Source organism: Bison bison, unplaced genomic scaffold (genome assembly GCF_000754665.1).
Source record: "Bison bison bison isolate TAMUID 2011002044 unplaced genomic scaffold, Bison_UMD1.0 scf7180017864225, whole genome shotgun sequence".
Taxonomy (NCBI): domain Eukaryota; kingdom Metazoa; phylum Chordata; class Mammalia; order Artiodactyla; family Bovidae; genus Bison; species Bison bison.
The window spans coordinates 97792-117168 of NW_011494797.1; the positions used below are offsets into that span (position 1 = coordinate 97792).

General features: G+C 45.0%; 1 protein-coding gene across 1 annotated transcript in view; it reads right to left on the reverse strand.

The window, feature by feature from the left end:
* Window positions 1–17356, reverse strand: part of LOC104992865 (multidrug resistance-associated protein 4-like) — a 75687-nt gene extending 58331 nt beyond the window's left edge. The window contains 3 exon segments of the mRNA XM_010845867.1: window positions 5083–5204; window positions 6715–6824; window positions 17162–17356. Coding sequence (XP_010844169.1) covers window positions 5083–5204; window positions 6715–6824; window positions 17162–17232 — 303 coding nt within the window. The 5' untranslated portion in view covers window positions 17233–17356.
* Between the last annotated feature and the right edge of the window lie 2021 nt (window positions 17357–19377).

Here is a 19377-nt window from a genome sequence, read left to right on the forward strand (position 1 = left end):
GCTCAGTTGTGTCCGACTCTTTGCAACCCCGTGGACTATAGCCCACCAGGCTCCTCCGTCCATGGGATTCTCCAGGCAAGAATACTGGAGTAGGTTGCCATTTCCTTCTCCAGGGGATCTTCCCAATCCAGGGATCGAACCCAGGTCTCTCACATTGCAGGCAGATGCTTTAACCTCTGAGCCACCAGGGAAGCCCAAGGAAAACATTATACAGAATTATAATTATAAAACAATAAAGTTTTCAAAAGCAATTCCTAAAATTTCAGAGTAAAATGAAACAAAAGTTATATCCATCCAGTAGGCTGAGTTATACAAAAGAGAATTATTAAAAGTGGTTGTAAAAAAATAATTTGAAAACACATTCCCTGTGTGATATGCCTAAGGACAATACAAACAGCAAAAAAAAAAAAAAAAGCTTCCAAAAGTCACATTATGGTTAATAGTGTTGATACTATAAGATTTTTAAATGAGTAATTATGTTGATATCATTGAGAACTGGGATTAGGCATGGCAGAAAAGAGAACAGATAGTGAAAGAAAACAGATACCAATCTAAGAGTTAAAAGAGAAAGTAAAAACACTACTGTCCAGAATCTGATTTAGATTGAAAATACCCATATAAACTCAAGGTTTGTTTATTACAAAAAATGTATACTAGCTTTGTCCAATGACAAAGCTGAGGAACAATAGACAACTCAACAGCAATGAGCACCCCTAGTGCCCAGACCATAGTCTCTAAATACCATTTCCCACTAGAAGGAGCCATGGCTGCTTGGAGAAACGGAGATTCCAGGGCTGGAGCAAATTTGTACTTAAGGGTGAGCAGCTTATTTTGTGTAAAGATAAACTAGAAACATCTTGTCACATCAGAAATCAAAAAATTAGCAAGGATTTCTACAGTATGCACAAAAGACAGGAGTCCTGGGAAGAGACGCATTCTATCCTTAATGGCAGAGGCTGGTTTCACAAAGGGCTTAGAAAACTCATTGCTGTTTATAGGCCATTATGGCTGAATGAGATCTCTTGAGAAAAGTCACTTCTAAAAGCCAACTTTTCTGGAAAGTAATTAAAAGTTTCACTTCCAAGCAGGATTTTGATTTTTTTTCATCATTATGAAAGTAATCTTTAAAAAAAAGGAGTCATATATTTCCTTGATTTTTTAAAGAAAATGGATTGAGGGGAATTGGAGGATGAGTGAAATAGGTGAGAGAGATTAAGAGACACAAACCAGTTATAAATAAACAAGTTGTGGGAATGTAATGTACAACATAGGGAATACAGTCAATAACACTGGAAAAATTTGGATGGTGACAGAGGATAACTAGACTGATCAGGGTGATTATTTAATAATGTACAAAAACACTGAGTCACTACACTATATACTTGAAACTAATATAATATTGTAAGTCAATCATACTTCAATTTTTAAAACTTTTTTTCAATGAGACAATAAAAATACAGTTTTAAAAAATGAATTGAAAAGCATCACCCTCATATATGTCTCAAGGTCGTCACTGTGGATATTACTGACATCTGATGGCTCATGCTAAGCCCTCAAGAATCAGCAGGGCAGGTCTGCTCTGCAGGTCCCTGTCTGCTTGGCTCAGTGCTCTCTCCTCCTCTCCCTTGCTGTGTGGTCCTCAGTGGTTGCTCTGAGCCCACATATCTCTGCCACTAGCAGCCACTCCTCAGCCTCTTGGGTGGAGCAGAAATGAGGGATACAAGGAAGAAAGGGTTGGAAATAAATGCAAAGACCACTCTGCTCTCCGGAAGTGAGTCAAGGCACAAAGCCCTGAGTCCAGGCACAAAGCCCTGAGTCCAGGCACAAAGCCCACTTTGGGACGCAGAGGATTCTGCTTACTTCCTGCTCATTAGTTGAGCTCCAATGTGAAGATTTACACAAATATGTACTTCCTACATTCTCCACCTAAAGCAGAGACAACCAGCAAAAGTGGCCTTGGACAAAGGTCAGTAATTAGACAAGGCCGGCCATTTCCAAGGTTCACAGACATAAACCCTCTTCACTCTGCCCCTCTTAGGGGAAAGGACTGGGTGAACCCCCTCTGGTTCTCTGAGGCCACCCCACTTACACACCAACAGATGGAGACCTCACCTCTCAGAGAGAAGCCCTGATGACCTGGGGAGTGGTCTCTGTGTCTCTGGTCCAGGAAGAGTCTTCAGGCCCCTCCTCTCCACCCTGAGGGGCCCAGGCAGGTGGAGACCTGTTCTCCTCACCCAAAGTCCCCATGAGGGTGCTCACAGGGGCCAGGGTGCTGAGAACTCACTGGCCGTTCTGTTCTAATTAGGAGTGACCTGCACATGCTCCAGGTTGAACATTAGCCTGGTACTGGCTTCCCCAAGCATTATGATCACTCCTCAATTCTCACAGGACAGAGGTTTCACACTTAAATCCTAACCCCAGAATCCTCACCCTGGACTGGCACCACCTGCCTCTTCCCACCTGTGCTGCCAGGAGTGCCTGTGCTGTGGTTGGTCACAGCACTGTCTGGGAACCACGGGTAACCCATGAGTCGTCTGTGCACTAGAGGAATTAAAAGAGGGCAGGAGGTCACAAAGTAAATGTGTTCATGTTTTAGAGAATCCAGAGCTGAGTCTAGATCTTCCACTATCTAAAATTATCACCACTTAGGGATGGTAATTAGGGGAAGCTGGCTTCTTAAGATGCTCCTGGTCCATCTGACCACAGCATGATGTTGTTGCTGGCATCAACCTCCTAGTCAAATCTGGCACCCAGGGGACAAGGTCACCTGAAATCTACCCACAATTACAATCCCAAATCTGACTTTCTGCTTCAGAAAGTTCTTAGTGTCCTATTTATTATCCTTAAACAAAGTTCAGGATGCATGTGTCTGAGACCCTGAAGATAAAGCTCTAAAGACAAGCCTTCCTGACCCTGGATGAACCATTGAGATGATCAGGCTTGTAAGTCAGAGTGCCTGAAATGGAACCTCACTTTGTCATTTAAGCTCCCTGTAACCACAGGCAACCTATGTAATTACTTGGGTTCGGAGTCCTTTCTCCTACAATGGAGTATATAGGAAACCCACAACTTCGCTGAGTTAGCCAAAGGAATAAAAATGTTATTATGCATAAAGTGCTCATAGCAGTTCCTGATACATAACTTATTTTGAGCACTTGCTATTGCTGTTGCTGCACCACTAATAGTACTGCGGCTGCCACCACCAGTACTACTCAGTATGACCCCTTGTTACTGCCACTACTTACAGTACTTACAGTACTACTACTGAGATGAGCCCCCCCATTTACCAGGTCCTCGACTCCCCACTTCTCTGCCATGACCACCCAACAACCAGCCTCCTGAAAGAGGGGCTGGGGCTCTACCAGTTACACTTTATGCAGCCCCCAGGCCTGGCCTTCCTGGATCCCCAGCAGGAAGTATTCCTGGGGCTGGACAACTGTGAAATCAACACTCCACCCCACCCTTCACAAGGCACTGCAGTACCTCGGTGATCAGAGCCCTCTCTAAGGTGGCACTTTGCCCCATATACCTGTCCCCACCCTCTGGCACAGTGGTCAACACAACTTTGCTATCAACAATAATTCCATCTCCCAGGACCACCCAGTCACCTGGGAGCTGACAGATCCTCTGTCTCTCAGTTGTATAGGGTGGACGTCACCTACCCAGCTACCCACTGCCCGCAGTGCCCTTCAGTACAGCACAGCCTCTAAGTAAGAGCCACGCCACCCACCTGTAAACCACCTGGCCCATGCTGCTGCTGCTGCTGCTAAGTCACTTCAGTCGTGTCCGACTCTGTGTGACCCCATAGACGGCAGCCCACCAGGCTCCCCCGTCCTGGGGGTCTCCAAGCAAGAACACTGGAATGGGTTGCCATTTCCTTCTCCATTGCATGAAAGTGAAAAGTGAAAGTGAAGTCGCTCAGTCACGTCCGACTCTAGCGACCGCATGGACTGCAGCCTACCAGGCTCCTCCATCCATGGGATTTTCCGAGCAAAAGTACTGGAGTGGGGTGCCATTGCCTTCTCCAACCTGGCCCATAACCTCACCTCAACACAATGGACTGATGACAGCTCACACCTACTCCACCTAAAACACCCCTTTCACAGCAACTGCATCTTCCATCCCTCCTGCCCTCACACACTCACAGGCCACCTGTGTCCCTAAGGCAGCGCTAAGGGACCATGGTGAGCACGAGCCCACCCAGGGGGGTCTGCAGCAGACCTCCAGCAGGCTCAGCCAGAACAGGGGGGCTGACGGCACTGTGTCCCCAGGTGGACTGTCCTCTGGGGGATCTTGACCCAGGATCTTCAGGGTCACCAAGGTCAGTGACCTCACAGCTTTATGTCTCTGGTTTCCTCCTGCACATCCCCTCCTCCACCCTCCACCAAAGCCATGATACCAAGACTCTCCCTTCAACCAGCAAACCACCCCCACAGCCAGGACAGAAACCACCATGGAGGGTGCATGAATTCATGGTGAAGCTGGAGCTCCTCCACATGGGGTTTCTGACCTGGGTGACCTGGCCCACGGGGAGGTCTGGCAGCTCCCCACGCAGATGCAGGGCCCAGAGTTCTGTTCCACAAGAGGAGAAGAAGCGAGGACCCCTTTTTAGGAAATGATTATCAGATGTGACCTGGGCAAGTTAAAAATTACTTGCTTGAGCACCTGTAAAATGGCTTATGTTACTGCGCTCTGATCCAAACTTACTTCCTCCAAACCAGGAGGCTCATATTCCTTGAGGTTGTAGGATCTTTATCTCAAGGATCACTTTCAGCGTTTATATCAAGTACTGAGCACTAAAAACATCCTAATATGGTATAAAACGTCTTGTTTTGTCAGTGCCATCCTTTCCCATAAGCAGTTATGGGAAAACCTGAAAGAACTTTTGGCCAACTTAGTACTAATCCCCTGGAGGCTCACTCCTTTAAGCATCAGTTCATTCTAAAAATAAACACAACCACTGAGCTACATCATGATATTTATCCTGTGACAAACCACTGTTCTCTCTCCCCGCCATCACATCCATCTCAGTACTGAACTTCATACACTTAAAAGCAACGCACAGTATGTAAAAATTTTTACCTCAAGAAATGTAAATATTCCCAAAACTAGACAGGATTTCCAGTAACATTTTATGATTGCTTTCATTAAACAAGGCTCCCGTTTGTATGTCTTGGCTCTCAAAACTTCTTGATCCCAGTACCTGTGATGAGAAACAGAGCACAGTGAAGAGCAGTGTATCCACCAAAGGGGAAAAGGGGGCAGGGAAGAGTGGGAGACGAGCCTGCACTACAGGGTGCTCTGTGGCTGCGCAAAAGATGCAGGCAGGTCAGGAAGCAACAGTTAGAACTGGACACGGAACAACAGACTGGTTCCATATAGGAAAAGGAGTATGTCAAGGCTGTATATTGTCACCCTGCTTATTTAACTTACATGCGGAGTACATAATGAGAACTGCTGGACTGGAAGAAACACAAACTGGAATCAAGATTGCTGGAAGAAATCTCAATAACCTCAGATATGCAGATGACACCACCCTGATGGCAGAAAGTGAAGAGGAACTAAAAAGCCTCCTGATGAAAGTGAAAGGGGAGAGTGAAAAAGTTGGCTTAAAACTTCAGAAAACGAAGATCATGGCATCCAGTCCCATCACTTCATGGGAAATAGATGGGGAAACAGTGGAAACAGTGTCAGACTTTATTTTTTGGGGCTCCAAAATCACTGCATATGGTGACTGCAGCCATGAAATTAAAAGACGTTTACTCCTTGGGAGGAAAGTTATGACCAACCTAGATAGTATATTCAAAAGCAGAGACATTACTTTGCTAACAAAGGTCCATCTAGTCAAGGCTATGGTTTTTTCTGTGGTCATGTATGGATATGAGAGTTGGACTGTGAAGAAGCCTGAGCGCCGAAGAATTGATGCTTTTGAACTGTGGTGTTAGAGAAGACTCTTGAGAGTCCCTTGGACTGCAAGGAGATCCAACCAGTCCATTCTGAAGGAGATCAGTCCTGGGATTTCTTTGGAAGGAATGATGCTGAAGCTGAAACTCCAGTATTTTGGCTGCCTCATGCAAAGAGCTGACTCATTGGAAAAGACTCTGATGCTGGGAGGGATTGGGGGCAGGAGGAGAAGGGGACGACAGAGGATGAGATGGCTGGATGGCATCACTGACTCGATGGACGTGGGTCTGAGTGAACTCCGGGAGTTGGTGATAGACAGGAAGGCCTGGTGTGCTGCGATTCATGGGGTTGCAAAGAGTCGGACACGGCTGAGCAACTGAACTGAACTGAACTGAACCTGCTCACAGGGCTCCTGAAAGATGAGCAGTGTAGACCCTGAAGCACCAGAATAAAAGGCTTTGAGGGGAAAAAGTCCCAATTCTGGAAATAAGTTCCTTCCAAGCTTTGCTGGACTCACAGGTCATGAGCCGCTTAGGGGAGGCAGACTCCGTCCTCCAGGGACCCCACCTCCGGAGACAGAGCTCAGCCTCCAGGGCCATGGCTACGGGCTCCCTCCATTTCCACAGATGCACAGGGAACAAGGGCTCCCACAGCCTCCAAAGTGGGCTGAGCCCTGGGTCAGCCTGAGGGGGTGAGCGTTCAGTGTCAGGGGAGGAGGCTCAGGAGAACCCAAAGGAAGCAAAGCCCCCGCCACATGCACCTTTAGCCCCACGTGGAAATTCTCACTCTCCCTCCCTTCCTCCCTGCTGCCTTGCAGCTCTTCTCCAAGGCGCTGGGAGTGATCTTCCGGAAACACCGAGTATATGTCATCTTGTTTTAATTTCTGTTCGTGACCAATTCTAAACAAGGGGTTTAGCCACCTGCTAAAAATTAAAAGGACAGTGACATATATCCAATTCTCTCTGCTCTGCTCAGATGCTCAACTGTACATCAAAATTACACATCTCTAATTAGAATCCTACATTTATGGGCTTTGTTAAATAAAAACAAAAAATTACATTTTAAATATATAGAGGCAAGGGGCAATAATTAGATATGTGTTGGCACACTCACTCACATACATACACACAGTCCCTAACTCTGTACTCTGAGAGGCCCTGGAAGCAGTGACACACTGGTAGCATTCTAGCCCCCTGATCTTGGGGTTTGGGGTAACATACACAATCACAATTTTTTTTGTTGTTGTAAGAAATGTTAAGTTCTCTTCAGTTCAATTCAGTTCACTCAGTCGTGTCCGACTCTTTGCAACCCCATGAATCGCAGCAGGCCAGGCCTCCCTGTCCATCACCATCTCCCAGAGTTCACTCAAACTCATGTCCATTGAGTCAGTGATGCCATCTAGCCATCTCATCCTCTGTTGTCCCCTTCTCCTCCTGCCCCCAATCCCTCCCAGCATCAGAGTCTTTTCCAATGAGTCAACTCTTCACATGAGGTGGCCAGCTTTCAAATATTCAGAACAGTAGGATTAACTATAATCACCAGACCACACATCACATCCCCATAACTGACTCATTTTATAATGGAAGTTTGTGCCCTCTGGCCCCCTTCACCCAGACCTTGGCTTTTTAATACCTTCTTCCCTAAAAGGAACCAACTAAGAAATGGCTGTTTCCAAAATTGGGGCAGTGTGTGTCAGCATGTGATAATTCTATTTTTTTTTTATTGTAATATAAGTGCCTGACATGAAGTTTTGGAGACATCCATGTCAAAGACATCCATCTCCGGTGAACACGTGACAGCTACACAACGAGGTAAAGATCCAGGCCACCCCACCCATGAAGTTCCCGCTTTCAGAAAGCTCTGGTTGACCTGATTACAGACCATCTCACTGACTGTTTGCTCCTCCCTTCCTGCACTTTAATTCCCTCTCTTATTTTTTAAATTCACCAATAAAGACTGAAACTTTAAAATTCTAGACTCCCCACCCTCAACCTCAAAAAGGCAGAACCCCAAGTCCAAGCTGGCTCATGAGCTCTCTCTCTCCACCCAGGACCTCGCTGCGTCACCAAAGGGGTGCATTGTACCCTCCAGGGCATGTGAGTGATACACCTTGACATTTCAAAGTTCCCTGATGGTTGTTGCTGAGATGTGTCTCACAATCCTAAGAACCACAAGGGCCGGTCCAGCCACAACACTGACTGCAAAAGAGAATTTCTGTGGGGGCTGCTCATAACTAGTATGAGCCCTGGTGAGCAGAGCCCCAGGAAGTCCTGGCAAAAGTCTCACTGTCTACAGGCCAAGACCAACAGGCAGGGAAAGTCCAAGATGGGTCTAAGACATCTTGTGCCATAAAATAAGGAAGCGCTCAAGGAATCATGAGGATGTGTAGAAGGACAGAGAAGCTTGAATGGCTCTTGCTAGACAAATCTGAGATACTATGAGCATCAAAACAAACAAATGGCAATGAAGCTTAACCCAGTAAATAATGAAAGAATCCATGAATCAGTAGTGCTACATAAACAGGAGAGAAAGGAAAACTCACAAACAAATGCAGACAAACATAAAAGGAGTAATCAATTACTTTTAAACTATGTACCTAATTGAAAATGTACTATACTGAATAATTTTTAAGTGCAAGATATTTTTTATCTTTACATGAGGAAAATCACTTGGGAAACTGTTTTGTGATTCAATCTATAAACTATGTATTCCAAGACATGTCTGTTCTAGAGAGATGCTTAGTCCCTTGTGCAAATCAAGTGCTGGTCCAAAAGACTGCTGAAATTTTATATGCCTACTGATATTTTACACTTTTTTATCCTGCATGTCCTGTAAAGTTATAAATCTGCACAATAAACATGTTTAACAATTCAAAAAAATAAAAATAATAAAGGAAAAATCAAGTCAAGAAAATCATCAATGGAAATTAAAAACCGGCTGAAAGTTTAAAGCAGAAGATGATATTTATATAATCTCAACTAATCTCTCTGCAATTATTTATTATAAAGGGAAAAAACAATAAGTGTACAGATGATCCCACCAAAAAACCTATTCAAATCGATCATGCATTATTTAAATGATAATAGTATGCAGAGACAGCACATAGGTAAACACCATTTTACTAATTTTGCCAGGGTAAGGAAATTTCCAAGTCCAGACCATAATAACCCATGGATAGAGATCAAACCAGTTAGTCCTAAAGGAAATCAACCTTGAATATTCATTGGAAGGCCTGATGCTAAAGCTCCAATACTTTGGCCAAGCTGATGCAAAGAGCTGACTAATTGGAAAAGACCTGGATGCTGGGAAAGGTTGAAGGCAAAAGGAGAAGAGGGCAGCAGAAGATGACATGGTTAGATAACATCACCCACTCAATGGACATGAGTTTGAGCAAACTCCGGGAGAGAGTAAAGGACAAGGAAGTCTGGTGTGCTGGTCCATGGGGTCGCAAAGAGTCAGACATGACTGAGAAACTGAATAACAGCAATGACAGAGATCACATTTCTTTTATCCTGTTATTCCTATGATAACATGGGTACAGATGCACAAGAAATATTTGTTGAATGTATGAATATCCATGACTCATTAAAGAAGAAATAAGATAAACTGAACTTCAGATTTTGCTAATCTGGGTACCTTGGCACCCCTAAAGAATCCCAGTCCAGGAGTCAGAAGACTGGACTCTAGTCCCAGCAGTGGTGCTGAGCACCCAGGGCCTCAGCTGTCCTCTGCTCCACGTCTCCACTCCAATTCAGCAGCTCCATGACCTTTAACATCTCTAGGTCTCAGTTTCCTTCCAAAACAATGGTGTACATCTAGGAGCTTTACCACTAAGCAGGTTTGAAACATGTTGGGTGATTTATTCCACACTTGTCCCCTAAAGAAAATGCTCAGGGAATCAGCACTGGGACTTACCCAGATGATGACACCCTGCAGCCAAAGTGAAAGCGTTAGTCACTCAGTTGTGTCCGACTCTTCGCAACCCCATTGTCTGTCCAAAGAATTCTCCAGGCAAGAATACTGGAGTGGGTACCCATTCCCTTCTCCAGGGGATATTTCTGACCCAGGGACTGAACCAGGTTCTCCTGCATTACAGATTTTTTACCATCTGAGCTACAAGGGAAGCCCACAAAAGACCCTCTTTAAAATTCTGCTTGAAGAGGAAAAGATGCTCAGCATCACTAATCATGCTACTGCTGCTAAGTCACTTCAGTCGTGTCCAACTCTGTGCGACCCCAGAGACGGCAGCCCACCAGGTTCCCCTGTCCCTGGGATTCTCCAGGCAAGAACACTGGAGTGGGTTGCTATTTCCTTCTCCAATGCATGAAAGTAAAAAGTGAAAGTGAAGTCACTCAGTCGTCTCCGACTCCTAGTGACCCCATGGACTGCAGCCTACCAGGCTCCTCCGTCCATGGGATTTTCCAGGCAAGAGTACTGGAGTGGGTTGCCATTGCCTTCTCCGGCACTAATCATGAGGGAAATGCAAATGAAAACCACAATGAGACATCAGCTCACACATATTAGGAGGGCCACTGTGGGAAAAAGAAAGAAGAAAAGATAGTGTTGGCAAGGATGTGGAGAAACTGGAAATCTGCACACTGACAGTGGGATTGTAAAATGGTGTATCACAAAAGACAAAGATTTTATGATTTGATTTACATGAAGTCCTCAGAGTAGTCAAATTCAAAGAGAAACAAAGTGGCCCTGTGGTTGCCAGGGGCTGGGGACAAGGGCAGTGGGCAGTTAGTGTTTTAATAGCACACTAGTACAAGACGCAGAGAAGGCAATGGTAACCCACTCCAGTACTCTTGCCTGGAAAATCCCATTGATGGAGGAGCGTGGTAGGCTGCAGTCCATGGGGTCACGAAGAGTCAGACATGACTGAGCAACTTCACTTTCACTTTTCACTTTCTCGCATTGGAGAAGGAAATGGTAACCCACTCCAGTGTTCTTGCCTAGAGAATCCCAGGGACAGCGGAACCTGGTGGGCTGCCATCTATGGGGTCGCACAGAGTCAGACACAAGTTAAGCGACTCAGCAGCAGCAGTACAGGATGAAAAGAGTTCTGGAAATTGGCTGCACAATAATGTGAATTACTTAACAATACTGAACTGCATGCTTAAAAATTGTCAAGATGGTAAATTTTACGTTGTGTGCATTTTCCACAATTTTAAAAAATTTAATCAGAAACAAAAATGGCACCTCATGTGCCTCATTTGGAAATCTTCCTGTGTTACAGTCTAGACGTTGCCACTTCCTAGTTACATGATCGTGAACCAGCCACAAAACCTCTCAGTATTGGCCTCAGGAAAGTTGGGAGAAGACCTGGAGAGACATCTCCCTGGGATGCTGAGAGGGTCAGTGATGCTCTGAACAGGACAAAGTACCCCCAAACAGCAGTCATCACCACCACAGAGTGCTTGAGTAATCCCATGCAGTCCCCATTAGAAAGCCTCTGAAAGTTTGATACATGAGGTTACAACAATAGCAGCCCCCAAGAGGAAGAAAGACTCCTCTCCTTTCCTGGCAAGGGCTCAGCCACTGAAAAGCCATGACTCTGAAAGAGCCCTCCCAACTTCCTCTTCTCCTCTATAAAAGTGCTCTCCAGCCCTGGCACTTTGGGGACTTACACTTGGCTCTCCACAAATGCAAACCTCAAACTGCAATTCTCTGCTGATTCTGAATAAACCCATTTTTGCTGGAGAAATATCTGACACTCTGTTCAGGTCAACAGAGGGAAGGGAATCAACATGATTGGGGGACCCATGGAAAACTCCAAAAGGTAAATGATCCACTTGATACATCTGAAAGGACACTTGTCTCAGGCTGATAAGATGCAGAAATATAAAGACAAAAAAAATCAAGAAAAAACTACAGGAGATAAATTTGTTAGGAAGTTTATTCTGCCATAAGGACATACCAGTAAATGTGAATACACCTTTGGGATGTTCTACCTCTTGCTTGAGGCTGTGGATATTGTATAAAATTATCAAAACTCATCAAATTAAACAGTTATTGAGAACAGATGAAGGCCAGAGAAACAGCCCTGCAGAGCTCACCCAGCCTCCTTCTCCAACATGTGGATTTCTGACTGTTAATGAAGAATAACAAGTAGTATTCTGAAAATGGTGCAAAGAATCCTAGCTTGAAATTTAACATTTTGATGTATTCACAATCGATAGTTACTAAGGGCCTTACAGGACCAACTTCCCTAAACCATCTCAGCACTCAGCCAGTTCACATCCCCCTCGTGTTAGCAGCTTCTCTGACAGCAGTCTCTGGAGAGTCTTGTGGACAGTTTCCACATCCGCACTCACTCTGCAAGGGGACAGTTCACAAACTGAGACATGGTCAGGGTCAGGGGAGCAAGGATGTAACCACTCCCTGAAGGGTCAAGTGCATCTGGTCCAAGACCTTGCTCCACCTCATCCCTGGGGATAGGTCCTGCGCTCACCCCCAGCCTGCTGTGGGCTCTGGGATGAGGGTGAAGAGAAACGCAGAGCTCACCCAGAGGCTGCAGGGACATCAGGGACATCACCAGGGAGAGTCTCAGCAGACTGGACAGTCCAGTCCCCAGAGGGACACAATTCATAAACTAGGCCACTGATTTCCAATGGGGAAGAATTATTATTCAATAAACCATAATAGGAAAATGGGCTGTTTTAGGGGAAAATGGGGCCTATTCTTACATCAAAAACTAAAAAAATTCTAGCTGCCTTTACTGTTAAAATAAGAAAAAAGCTAAAATTAAACACAGAGTTTTAGATGATGTTAGGATTTTTAAAACACATACTACAAAATCAACAAGAGAAATCAAAAAGAAAAGCTCAATTTTAATCAGTGATATATAATTTAAAACCTCTAAAGAACAAATTAAAATCTGAAAAAGTATTATATGCACTTATTATAAGCATTTATTACAAGTTATTTCAAAAATATAAATGCTGTATAGGAAAAATAATCTATTAATAGACATTTGAAGAAACACAAATAAATGGTCAGTAGACATAAAAAATCTTCCATCTCTACAAATCAAATGGCAACCCACTCCAGTATTCTTGTCTGGGAAATCCCATGGACAGAGGAGCCTGACAGGCTACAGTCCATGGGGTTGCACACAGTCAAACTGGAGTAGGTGACTGAGCACACATAAATCAAATAAATTCAAATTAAAACTCTTTGAATTATTTTTAACTTTAGGCCCAAGAAAAAAAAAAATGTAATTCAGGTACTCAAAGTTGACAATGAAATAAGCTCACAAACAGCTGTTAAGAGGGCAAATTGATCTGAACCTGATGGAAAACAATTCAGCCTTTCACTAATTATTCTACTTCTGGGAATTTGGAAAAAGAAAAGATGCACCAAAATATATGGTCATAGATATGCATCACATCCTAATTAGCAATACACTCTATTAAACAAAAGTGAAAGACTGCATACATTTCAATTAAATACCACATTTTGACAGAAACAGATTCACAGACTTAGAGAATGAACTTGTGGTTGCCAGGGAGAGTGATGGGGGAAAGGGATAGTTAGGAGTTTAGTAGGAACATGTATACACTGCTGTATTTAGGATGGATAAGCAACAAGGACCCACTGTATCACAAAGGGAACTCTGCTCAATGTTACGTGCCAGCCTCGATGGGAGTGGGGTTTGAGGGAGAATGGATACGTGTTTATGTATGGCTGAGTTCCTTTGTTGTCCACCTCAAACTATCACGTTGCCAGTTGGATATACTCCTATACAAAATAAAAAGTTTACCTAAAAAATAAATGCCACATTTTGAACATTATTTAATGCTATAAATAAATGTTAACCATAGAAAATTAAGAAGGAATCAGGATCCAAAGATAATTAACTTTATAGAAAAGTGTGCATAATACAACATTGTTAAGCAACTATGATACAATAAAATTCTAAAAAACCATGAGCTATAATTTCGATTAAAAAAAAAACTGTGCATGTGCAGATATGCACAAAAACTTCGAGGGGAAAGAATAAGAAATATCAGCAAGTATACCTGGCTTAAAAAAAAAAAAAAAATCCTTGTTCCTTTCTTCTTCTTCTATGTGCTCAGTCATGTCTTTCTCTTTGCAGAGTAGCCCACCAGACTCCTCTCTCCATGGGATTCTCCGGGCAACAGTACTGGAGTGGGTTGCCTTTTCCTACACCAGGGGATCTTCCTGACCCAGGGATCAAACCCATGTCTCTGTGTCTCCACATTGGCAGGTGGGTTCCTTATGTCTGGGCCATCTGGGAAGCCCTTCTTCTTTTATAAAGTTTTTTATAGAAATAGAAAAATATATATTCTTTTCTAAAATTCACAATTACCAATAACCATAATGTATGCCTTCTCTTAGACTCTAAGTCCTACCTGTGCTGTGAAAACACTAAAACCCCTGTGAGGTCATTTGTATAAAGACAATAAGCTAGTTATTGGCATCATTTACAAATTTAGAAAGCAGATGAAATGTAAGAAATGCAAACACCCAATGAGAAGATGAAAACTCAGTTTCTCTACAAGGTGGATAGACAGCACTCTCTTCAGCACTTCCTGCCTGGGCTCATTTCAATTTCCCAGGACAGCAAGTGGGGGACACGAGGAAATCATGAGGGTACCTCAGACTTTACAAACAGGATGGAAATTGTGGTCACCAACTAACTTCACAAAGTCTGGACCCCTTTTAAAAAGTTAACACCGAAGGAACAATGCCAATGGGAGGAGTGACTTAAAGCAGAAAACAGCCTCTACCTTCCATCAGAATCTCCTGGAGCTTGTTTAACCCCATCCCCAGGGTTTCTAACTTTACAGAATTGGCCTAGAAGGAGCATGGGGCAGGGGTGGGGTGGGGATGGTGATTTGCATTTCTAACAAGCTCCCAGGTGAGGGGGATGCTGCAGGTCTGAAAGCCATATTTGAGAACAGCCACCCTAAAGCTTGATTATAGAGACGTTTCACGTGCATCATCTCCAGCAACAAGATCTTTAAGAATTTTCCTTGAGAAACTCCACCTACAAGACCAAAGGTGTGTTTGGAATCACCTTTTCCCTCCATTTAAGAACAAGAATCTCAACAGAAGCAGCTCAGTACTGCAGTTACATCCACAACAACACAGGCTCGGAAGCCAGACTGCCTGGTTTGGGATCCAACTCTTACTAGTAGCTGTGTGATGGTAGGCAACCTGGTCAACCTCTTGGAATCTGGGGCAGAACGGATACATGTTTATATATGGCTGAATCCCTTTCCTGTCCACCTGAAACTATAACAACATTGTAAATTGGCTGTGAAAGTCATTCAGTCGTGTCCGACTCTTTGCAACTCCGTGGATTATACAGTCCGTGGAATTCTCCAGGTCAGAATACTGGAGTGGGTACTCTTTCCCAGAAGGGAAATCTTCTGGGAAACACCAAGGGAATCTTCCAAACCCAGGGATCGAACCCCAGTTTCCTGCATTGCAGGCAGATTCTTTACCAGCTGAGCCACAAGTTTGTAAAATAAAAAGTGTTTAAAAAAATTACTCAATCTCTCTGCTTCAGTGACTTCACATGTTAAATAAGAGGTAATAGCTCCTTCCACTCCAGCAGAAAAATTGGAAATGGGTGCCTACCCAAATCAATAAGAAGTCCTCACATTCCCATTTCCATGCACATACATTTTGAAAATCCACAAATAGAACACTCTTTGCCCTGGAGAGTTCCTTGCCCTGTCTGAAGTTAAGGAGAGGTGTCCCTACTTTGTTATTATTTATTGTGGTTGTTGTTTAGTCACTAAGTCATGTCCGACTCTTTTGCAACCCCATGGACCATAACCTGCCAGGCTCCTCTGTCCATGGGATTTCCCAGACAAGAATACTGGTGTGGGTTGCCATTCCCCACTCCAAGGGATCTTCCCCAGCCAGGGAACAAACCCACACCTCCTGGTCTTCTGCTTTGGCAGGTGGATTCTTTACCTCTGAGCCAACAAGGAAGCCTACACCCATATTTTCTCTTCTTGACCCTCTTCCCTTAAGGGCCACCAAATGGCCAAGAGATGTAGTTACACACACTGAATACACCACCATCAGAACAAACACAGAAGCTTCTGTTTCCTGGGAATCTCCAAGGACCTCCCATATGAAGAAATGGAAAAATCAGAATTTGTGGGAAAGATGGATGGTTAAAGGTCCAGAAACGAAAGACATAATCACTCAAGTGTGATTAAAGGTTCCAGCCCACCTAATTAGTGGTCCCAATTACCAGATGGAAAACTGTAGTCAAGAGCTTCACCTCTCTGAGCTGCTTTTCATCTGTGTTTCCTCCCAGCTCAGAGGCCCCTCGGTGGTTTCAGAACCAGAGGACTCCTGGGCAGGACTACCTGCATCAAGACCCTGCACTGCTTCTGGAAAGGCTAGAGATGCAGATAAGACCCCACAGGCTTCAGGGACCCCATCCCCAGGGTGACTCTCAAAAGTGGAAGCAGAGATTCACAGTAAGAAAAGGGGCTGGTCAAATACATCCTCCAGTCCTCTCAATGTATCCCAGATAAAAGCAAAATGGGTTCAAGAATCATGTCCCCGTTCATTTTTTAAAAAGTGTTTTTTTACACACATGAAATTTGTCATAACTAGATACTGAAAATATAGTGAGAGATGCACACAGAGGGAGGGAGGGAGACATGGCCATAGACACAGTGACAAGGGAGCCTGGTGCAGTTGGAACTCAGCTGTCACCTCAAGAATATGGAGAAAGCTGGGGACGTTATTGGCAGATGGCAACAGGAGCAGAGCATTAATTAGATTAAGGAAGCTGTTCATGTCTTTTGCTTAGTGGGGAAAGGGTGCGAACTAGTATGGAATTACGAATCCGGAGCTCTCCTGGGGAAGCCGGCTAAGGACGGCTTGCAGGTCCGGTCCTTCTCCTTCTGGCAGTGACCCCCGAGGCAGCCTGGGTTCTCAGCCTCCCTGCCTCCTGCTCCCGCTGCCCCTCCTGCTCCCGGGACTAAGGAGGCTGACGGGGCAGCGAGCTGCAAGGCAGGGAGACCCTGCGCCCTGCCACCAGGTCGCTCTTCCCGTTCCTGCTACCCCTTCCCGCCGCCTCACCCAGAGGGCACAGACAGGGACCCCCGCTACCGGCGTGGGGAGACCCCACCCGCTACAAGCAGCCATCGGAAAGCTCTCCCTCGCCCTGACCTCGACCCTCAGCCCCTGCAAGGCGCAGCAACGTCAGGCACTGAGCCTGAGGCGGCGGGGTATCTCAGCCCAGGCGTGCCCTCACCAGAACAGCCGCGAGCAGATGTTCGCGTCCTGCAGCGGGTTGGGCTTCTCCTCCGGGGACACCGGCCGCATCTTGCCGGCCTGTGGGGTGGGGGCAGCCGGGGCCACACGCAGGTGTGAGGCGAGGCCGCAGACGCCGCTGATGGTAGCGGTGGGGGAACTGCACGGCGCGGGGCGTAGGACCCCAGGCGCCCTTGTTTCCACCCTGGCTGCAAACGCTACCCGAGGGCCCGCTCTAAGCCCGGACCCGCACCCACAAGATGGAGAGGGAGGGGCAGGCTGCAGCGGAAACGCCCCTTAGCTATGGTGAAGACCCGGAGAAAGCTGGCAGAAGGAGATAGCAGCCCGCCCTTCCGGGCACGCTGCCCTCATCAGGACCAAACAAGGGCGCTGTGGGAAGGTCTCCAACTGGAATGGAGCAGGACCCTGGGGGACCTTCCTGGAAGAGACCCCACCCCACCGCGAGATATCCTGAGCTAGTGGCCAGTACTGGTCAGTGGAGGTGAGCACAGATGATGGGCACAAAGCTGCCAGGCTACTGAGATGACAGCCCCAGGCTCCCCAGTGTCTGTTCTACTGCGAGGCTGGCCCTGAGGAATCCTGTTTTGATAAGAGGAGGGAAAAGGAAAGACCACAGCACATCCTTCTCCTGGCATGAAGGACAGTTACTCAGCAGTGAACTGATGCACAGAGAAAAGTACATAAGCAAGAAGTCAAGGTTAACTTTGTTTATCCCTCAAATAAATAAATTTTGAATCAGCCAATAAGCAGGAATCAGTACAAGAGGGAAATAAATAACTTCAAACTTTTTTCCCATATATAAAGCCCATATGAATATATATGAAGCATTCAAAAGTATTATTTCTGGAATGAATAAACAAAGTGTGGTATATACAGTGGAGTATCATTCACCCTTAAAAAAGAAGGGAATTCTGACATGCTGCAGAGTGGATGAACCTTGAAGACTTGTATTGTGACTCAGAATACTTATTTAATCTTCATGCTGTTGCTGGCACAGAACTCCTAAAACCCTTAGGGTGCTCTAAGAGTGAAAAAGTATCTTGATAATGGTAACAAGCCCCTTTCAACTACACCTGAGTTTTAGTGAATGCATCTGTTTGTCAGAAAAATCATACCTGATTAAAGGGTAGGCAGTTTCAGCCCACCCCCCACATCCACGAAGGAGAGGGACTGGAAACAGTTCAACCACCAATGGCCAATGCTTTAATCAACCTTGCCTAAGTATGTTTCTATGAAGCTTCAATAAAAAACCAATAGGATGGGGTTCACAGAGCTTCCCGGCTGGTGAACATGTGCAGGTTCTGGGAAGCTCTCTCCTGGAGAGGGCCTGGAAGCCCCTCCCCTCCCCCTACCTTGCTCTGCATCCATTCCATCTGGCTGTTCCTGACTTGAATCCTTTTATAATAAACTAGTGATCTAGTTGAGTAAACTGTTTTCCTGAGCTGTAATCCACTCTAGAAAATTATCAAACCCAAGGAAGGGGTTATGGGAACCCTGATTTATGAGCAGTCCATAAGGAGAACAGGACTCATGACTGGCTCTGAAGTTGAGAAGGGGCAGTCTTGTGAGACTGAGTCCTTAACCCATGATGAGGTCTAACACTAACTTCAGGCAGATAGTGTCAGAACTGACTTAAATTGCGGGACACAGTTGTGTCTGGTGAGTTGGAGAACTGGTTAGGATTGGTTAGTACACACATGGTGTCCAGAAGTACTGAGTCACCAAAAGACAAATACTGTGATTCCAGTTATATGAGGGGCCTACACTAGTCAAATTCATAGAAACACAAAGTAGAATGGTGTTTGTTGGGAGAGGGTGGGGAGTGTTTAATGGACACAGTTTCAATTGGAAGATGAAAAAACTCTGGAGAGGGACTGTGGTGATGGTTGCACAGAAGTGTGAATATAATCAACACCCACAATAGTACATTTTAAAATGTTTAAACTTGTTCACTTGTGTTATGTATATTTTACCATGTAAGGGAGGAGAAAATTCCTTTTCCTTTTACCCTTCTAGGCCCTCTGGCTGGAGTCTGGGAAATTCAATTGATGTAAGACAGATGAACAAGAGAAAAACAGTTTATTAACCTGTACGGCATGCACATGTATGCAAAAAGTCTTTCATCATACAGACAGTTGTTGTTGTACTCAGATGCATTGTAAAACTGCTTCATTTTTAAGAAGATTCATGGGAAGG